We start from the raw sequence: 8,124 nt of genomic DNA, 5'->3' as shown, positions 1-8,124 counted from the left end.
TCAAGGATCTACAGCTATTCCTCCTCCTTTGCTCACCACGTGGCCTAAGAACTTCACCTCCTCCTTCCAGAACTCGCACTTTGACAACTTAGCGTACAACTTCCGCTCCTTTAAGATTTGCAACACAATCCTCAAGTGTTCCTCATTCTCCTTTGCCATGTTAGAGTAAACCAAGATGTCATCTATGAAACCACCACGAATTTGTCTAAAAAGGGACGAAACACCCTGTTCATGTAATCCATGAAAATAGCAGGTGCATTTGTTAACCCAAAGGACATTACCACAAACTCGTAGTGTCTATAGCGTGTTCTAAACGCAGTCTTAGGGATATCATCCTCTTTCACCCGTATCTGATGGTAACTGGATCTCAAATCGATCTTGAAAAACACTCCAGCTCCTTACAATTGATCCATCAAGTCATCTATCCTTGGCAGCAGGTACTTGTTCTTCACTGTCACTTTGTTTAACTGTCGGTAATCCACGCACAGTCGCATTCCTCGATCCTTCTTCTTTACCAATAAAACTGGCGCTCCCCACGGTAATACACTCGGTCGAATGAACCTCTTGTTCAGAAGCTCCTCCAACTGAGTCTTTAATTCTGCCAGCTCTATCATAGCCATTCTATAAGGCACAATCGACACTGGTCTAGCTCCAGGCACCAATTCAATCGCAAATTCAATTTCCCTTTGAGGTGGGAACTCAGGGATATCTTTCGGAAATACTTCCAGAAATTCTCTAACCACCGGTATCTGATCCAAGTTCTGGGCATCACCCAACGCATTAGCAGCCAACAGAATATAACCCTGACACTCCTTCCCACTACAATGCACCATTACAGAGTTCAGATAATACCCCGTAGCTACCACTGCTCCATTCTCTCCTTCCGGCATAAACCGAATGGTCCGCTCAAGGCAGTCCAACAAAACCCGATTCTTCGACAAACATTCAAACCCCAAAATCATTTCTACTCCCACCATTAGTAAACAGATCAAATCATGCACAAAATCTCTACCTTCAAGCTTGAAACCTACTTGTCTACAACCTGACCTAGTCATAACTGTCTGATGTGGAGTATGTACATGTAGATCAAATGGTAACTCTGACACTTTCAAACCTAATTCCTCAACTTTAGCAAATGAAATAAACGAATGCGAAGCTCCAGTATCATATAATGCAACTAAGGACTTATCACCAATTAGACATATACCTCTCATCAACGGATCCGCCACAGTCTTGGCATACTCCTCCACCACTCTTGCCTTGTTCACCAAGTCGGAGAAGACACGGATCTCCATAGGCGCCACAGCAGTCATAATGCTATCCTTTAAACCCCTCTGATACTTAATGCACTTCCAGCTCTCGTAAGTCTTCGGGGCACCTTGACATACCCTAGAAAACCTACAGAGCTCCTCAAACTTGTTGGTGTAGTCCGCCACAGATAGGAAACGTTGCTTTAGCTGCATTAGTTCCATTTCCTTTGCTTCCCTTGCAGACTCAGGGAAATATTTCTTGTAGAAGGCTGTTTAGAACACCTCCCATGGAATGTCGGCGTTCTGAAGCTGTAGCAAGCAACACTCTGCTTGCCACCAAGGTTGGGCCTCTCCCGCTAGCTGATAAGCGGAAAACTCGACATACTGATTGAGGGGAACATGTTGCGCCTGTAAAGCACGCTCCATAGCCTAGAACCAGTGGTCCGCTTCAGTAGGATTTGTGGATCCTCGAAAAGTTAGCGGATGGACCTTGAGGAACGTCGCCAAGGTCATCGAAACTCTTCCTGTGTTATCTCTGTTTCCCTCAGCATTATCATTGGCATTCCCTTCACCATTCCCGTTTCCGTTCCCGGCCGATTGGCCCAATCTCTGCACAGCTTGCAGAGTTGCAGCAGAATTATCTTCCATGGTGTTCGCTAAGTCAGCCATGGCCGCATGAATTCAGCATGGTTATCAGCCGGTTGCTCGTTCTTACTTTCTCGTGTACGTGTTCGACCTCGCCCGCGAGTGGCCATTAGGGTTCCTGTCTACACCAAACAATCGATATCAAGGTGATCAGTCTCAATATCAAAAGCCTAGTGCATAGTTCTAAGCTCATACATAATATCTTTATAGAAAGAATAATATAAACTAGAAGCCCGATGAAGGATAATACTTAAAAATAGGATTTCAAAGCGCAAAACATACTAACAAAGCGTCTAACTTAAAGCACAAGAAATAGATGTGATATAAACAAAGATAATAGTATAATAGTTTAATACCATAAGAAACTAGCCACGGCTCGTGAAGTTTAAGCCGGCTAGCCAAATATAGATATACAGAACCAGACAGTAAAACAGCTTATACAGTTTTGTTCTCTCAAATACAAGCCTCTAGGCTAAACAAAATACAAAGTGAGAGACATATAAACAAAATAAACTAAAAAGACTCCAAAAGAATCCAAGATCATCCGCTTCTGTCACCATCCAAAGCAACTCACCAAGGTGGGTTACGACCTACATCTGAAAAACACAACAGAGAATATGGTATGAGAACCGGAGGTTCTCAGTATAGTAACAATGCCCAATGATGTAGGATAAGACCCCGGGATGCCAAAGACAATCCTAAGCTCCATATCCATCACAAGATTCAAACTTATAGCATTCTAAAACAAATAAGCATAATTAAAACAACATTAACTTGAATGAACCGGGTAATCTATCTTAGGGATTTCTACTCTAACCAAGCATCGCTGTCCCAGCCTTCACCAACCGATCCTCCATGCGATCCCATCGCCACCGCCTTCCGAACCTGTTCAATCCCAGTAGAAAACACAGATAATATACGGTGCAAGTAAAACACAAGAATTGACATATAAGTAGGGGTGTAATTGGTTCGGTTTGGTTCGGTTTTGGACCGAAAACCAATCGAACTGACCTGATCGGTCCTATAATAATACCAACCATTCGGTTGGCAGCTGTTTGATCAACCAAACCGAACCGAACCGAACTAATTGCGGTTTGGTTCGGTCGGTTTTTTCGGGTTTTTTACACCTATTGATCAGAATTAAAATTATCATAAAATAAAGTTTAAAACCTTCAATAAACTAGAATAACAAGAGTATATCACATCCAAATTCAATACAAATTCAACTTAATTAAACATAAAACAAAGACAACTAAAAATTTCTAGAAAAACAACAAAAATAAACACACTTTAAACTAAAACAGTCACTTTGTAACAAATAAAAACCAAATAGCCACCATGCTTAATCTGAATCCACACCAGACTCATCATCATCTTCTCCGGTTGGTGCAATTTCTACAAAAATAAAACAAAAAATCAATATAGATTATAAACATAATATAGATTATAAATTATAAACATAAACCATAAAAGGAACTACAAATTTCTTTTTTGCATACCTAATTCAAGTTTCTCAAACTCTTCAATAAGCTCCTCAAAATCAGTTATCATTGGAGAAGCACGAATCCAATTTTATGTGCATATCAATGCCTCAACTGTCTTTGGAGTTAAAGAACTCCTATAGTTGTTAAGCACTCTTCCACCAGTGCTAAAAGCGGATTCTGAAGCAACAGTCGAGACCAGCATTGCTAAGACATCTCTAGCTATTTGGGATAAGATAGGATACTTGCTAGAATTTACCTTCCACCAATTCAATATGTCAAAAGTATTTTGATCACGAGGCTTCTCTAAACCATCCATCAAATACAAATCCACCTCATTCTTGTTGATGATCTAATGAAAATGCACCTGCTTGAAAAAATCACCAGCCATGTCGCCATCAGGTACTCTCACATCTGATGCACCATCCATTGTTGCTGAAGTAAAATATCTACCCCCATTATTTGCATTCACATAGCATTCAAACATCTTGGGGAAGGTCTCTTTCACTTTTACACCCAAAAAATCAGCATCATCCTTATCATATAGCTTTTCAAAGCTAAAGTTCATAAACTCCAACTTGTATCTAGGATCAAGAACCACATCAATAAAAATCATCATATTAATATTTTTTATGTTACCCCAGTACTTGTCATACTTAAGCTTCATCCTCTCAGCCATACTCCCAAGTAATGGATCTCGACTACCACAAGATTCCTTGAACACTCGCAAGATCTTACAAAACTCATGAAAATATTGAGAAGAAGTTACAAGTAAACTACCAGACACACTATTTGTAACATCATGAAAAATTTTCAAGAATTCTATAAAGTGTTTTGCATTGTCCCAATCAATATTCCTCGGAATCCCACCTTGCATTAGAGCATATTCTATATCTCTCTCCCCTAGCCTCTTGAATGCCTTTTGAAACTTCAAACCACTTTCAAGCATGGTGTATGTAGAGTTCCATCTAGTGGGAACATCAAGTTGAACAGTACACTTGTCTTGTATCCTAGCTTCCTTAATGAAATTTTTGAACCTATTCATGTGACTAGGGGAAGCACGCACATATCTAATAGCATTCCTTATCTTGCTAATAGATTCATGCATCTCTTTCAATCCATCATTAACAACAAGATTAAGAATATGTGTACAACACTTAACATGTAAATGCTCTCCTTTCAAAGGATGTAAATTCCAATCCTCCATTCTAGTTCTTAGATAAGATATTGCAGTATCATTAGAACTAGCATTATCAACAGTAATTGTGAACACTCTAGAAATCCCCCACCCCAAAAGACATCTCTCAATTTTTCTACCAAATGTTTCTCCCTTGTGGTTTTTAATAAGACAAAAATTGATAATCCTCTTTTGTAATTTCTAATCATGATCAATGTAATGAGTAGTGAGACACATATAATTCAGATTTTGCACAGAAGTCCAACAATCAGTAGTTAAACAAACAGATTGATTTGGTTGTTTAAACACAGTTTTCAACTTATTCTTCTCACTAATATAAAGATTCCAACAATCCTTAGCAACAGTAATCCTTCCAGGAAGTGGAAATCTAGGTTGCACAATACTCATATAGAATCTGAATCCCTCCCCCTCAACAAACTTGAACGGTAGTTCATCAACAATTATCATCCTAGCAAGGGATTTTCTACACATTTCAGCATCAAAAGTAACGACAGTAAATACCCCTTCACCCTCTCTTTTTTTGTTGGAAGGTAAGGATTGTTTGACTAGGGTCACCCGAGTCCCTAGGAAATCTTTTACATTGATTCAACAAATGATAACACATATTAGTTGTACCATTTCTATGAGAGTCATATGCATATGATGCACCACACCAATTACCTTTAGCCCTAGGATGTGATGGCTTAGACTTAGGATCCTTTGTAAAGTGTTCCCAAGTCCAAGATCTAGGTCTAGAAGGTTTTCTGTTACCTTCATTGGGATCATCCTTGCCATCCTCTTCATCAGTTTCCACAGTGCTTGGAGCTGGATTTGTAGGAGTTACTCCCGGAGTTGCACCCACATTAGTTGAATCAACCTTCCTCTTCTTTGATCTTGGATGGGGCAGGGGTTTGGTAAGCACGCCGCTGTCCGTTGAAGAACGTACCACGGACTCAAAATTTTCACCCCTAACTTCAGGCATCGGTTCATTGGGCTGTTCATTGCTTGTTGGCTGCATATATATAAACATAACAATAAAAAATTAGCATTTTAACTCATCAACAGCACCAAAAATTATTAATTGTAGCATTCAAACTTGTGAAACATATTAATTATATGCAGCTATATATATGCACTTATGCAGCCATATATATGCACTTATGCAGCCTAAATTATTGAATGAAGAACAGTAAACCCATGTGCCATGTACCTATTTCTAAGCTTCATTGTGAAAGAACCATTGTGAAAGAAACAGTAAACCCATGTGCTATGTACTCTTTATTTTCTAAATTAAGTACTCTTTATTTAATCTTTCTGTGTTAGTGTTATCAAACCTGCATCAAAGTAATTATTGGTCTTTTGGTCTAGAAAATACTAAAGAGGACTACTATTCACGTTCATTTTTACCTCTAAACTTGATTTATTAAATATGGGATACTGCATGACATAATGCAGATATAAGGACATGCCATGTTTAAAAATTTCCGGCTAACTACAATATCCCAAATCCATAACTTAAAGAAAAAAGAACACCAAAAATTAAATTATGAAGATACTTAAACAGAAAAAGGTATCCAAATCCCTCAGCTTCATAGACAGAAAAAGGTACTCAAAAATATCTAATAACTTGCAATAAATTTTAAAAAAACTAAAGATCAGGGAGACAAAACCAGTCCTAAAGATTAATCAACAAAATTTTTTTATCAGGGAGACAAAATCAGTGACTAAAGTAGGTAAAATATCTCTGTAAGCACCAAATTTTTTTATTTTAGTTATATGAGTTAATATTCAGAATAAATTGTAAAAAAATCAACGAACAAGAACATTGTGAACAGCAACAACAACAAACTTTCAATCAGCCCACCAACAAACTTTATTTAATTTTTTTATTTTTTATTTTCAATTCAACTAACAGCAACAGCAACAAACTTTCAATCAACCTACCAACAAGAACATCTAATAAGTAATAACTTGCAACAAATTGTGAAAAAATCGAGTTACCAACCTCAGAAGACGACATTGTGAGTTGCAGAAGAAGGCTCGGCGACAGAGACTGCTGGACGGCGACGAGGACTGCTGGACGGTGACGAGGACTGCTAGACAGAAGAACGGCTCAGACGGAGATCGACGACAGTGAGACGATGGCGTGAAGACAGCTCTTTGCAATGCCCGTGATGGAGATCGACGACGTCCTTCACGGTGACTCGACGACGGTGCTATCAGCTCTCTGGCTCTCTGGCTCTCTCAAGCTCTCATTCTCTCAGGGTCTCAGGCAATCGGTCATAGAAGAGAAAGATGGAGGTTGTGACTTGTGCGGTTGTGACTTGTGTTATGGCTGCGCTGAGTGAGTAGGGATTGGGAGGTTAGAGGATTGCATATTAGGTTAAAGGGTAAATGTGTAAAAACAAGATTTCTGAACCAATATTTCGGTTCGATTTGGTTCGGTTCGGTTTTTACTGAGCCAACCAAAAACCGAACCGAACGGATTGGTTTAATTCGGAAAAAACCGGTTTTTTGGGTTTTCATTCGGTTGTTGTAAATTTTGATTCGGTTTTACGGTAAATTTCGGTCCGGTTCGGTAACTTACACCCCTACATATAAGGCAATTAATTCAAATAGCAATTAGACATATTATACAAATAGGCAAGCCATTACAAGTAGACAAAGCATACAAACAGATAGAAAATGCATATGATGAATGCCTGTCCTACTGGCTGTGATATCACATTTTTGGTTCAACTGCCAACCCGACACATCTCCATGGAGATGTCGCCCTTCGGAATCATCAATGGGAACCCCCGAGATATAGTGCTCAGATCACTGTCCAAGGTTTTGCGCCTGCACGCTCTATTGATCTGAAGGGATGCGAGCGGGATACTATTGCCTCAGACCTCACATCTCAACGTAAGCGAGATAAACCACCATCCTTACGCCGCCGCCGCTACCTCGACAGGCGGGATTAACCACCGTCCTTGCCGGGTGCATAGCGTCTCATAATCTCAGTAAAAACATTATTTCAGTGGTTTTCAGAAAGCATTTTCAGTACACATGGATCAATCATCACATTCCGAGTCCCCAACTCATCTCAACTACTGTCCATTCATATCTTAGTTTCCATACATCAACAGTTTATCATTCCTCAGCACGCCAGAAACCTAGGCCTCCGTTTTCTAAGTTCTCCAATTAATATCATCTACTATCCCTACATTCTTTCCAAATATTTCAAAACTCTAAAACTAGGCCCAATAGCCCTAAAATGGTGTTCGAGAAGCTTACAACCTTGTTGGGAAGGTAGAATAGTTGAAAACAAAATAAAATTTTGAGAAATAGGGCGTGTGCGGCCGCACAAGAGTGTGCGTGCACACGTTCTGGTTGAGTTTTAAAATGTGTGCGTACGCACAGAGGTGTGCGTACACACAAGTGTCAAAATTTCCAAGATCTGTTCACTCGCATAACCTGTGCTAGCTCCCCCAACAGACTGGCCTTCCCAATGTGTGCGTCCGCATAGGTTGAAATTCTTCCTTAGATATGTGCGCGCACAAGCTGTGCTAGCGCCGCAAACAGAATGCAT

General features: G+C 39.6%; 1 protein-coding gene across 1 annotated transcript; it reads right to left on the bottom strand.

The window, feature by feature from the left end:
- LOC107633100 lies at positions 1-1,472 on the bottom strand. The gene is made up of 3 exons (XM_016336734.1): positions 562-1,472; positions 282-360; positions 1-225 (listed from the first exon to the last, which is right to left on the bottom strand). Exons 1-3 carry the CDS (start codon positions 1,470-1,472, stop codon positions 1-3), a joined length of 1,215 nt encoding a protein of 404 aa, XP_016192220.1.

The sequence above is a fragment of the Arachis ipaensis genome, chromosome B03 (assembly GCF_000816755.2).
Source record: "Arachis ipaensis cultivar K30076 chromosome B03, Araip1.1, whole genome shotgun sequence".
NCBI classification, from domain to species: domain Eukaryota; kingdom Viridiplantae; phylum Streptophyta; class Magnoliopsida; order Fabales; family Fabaceae; genus Arachis; species Arachis ipaensis.
This window is presented reverse-complemented; position numbering and strand designations above follow the sequence as displayed.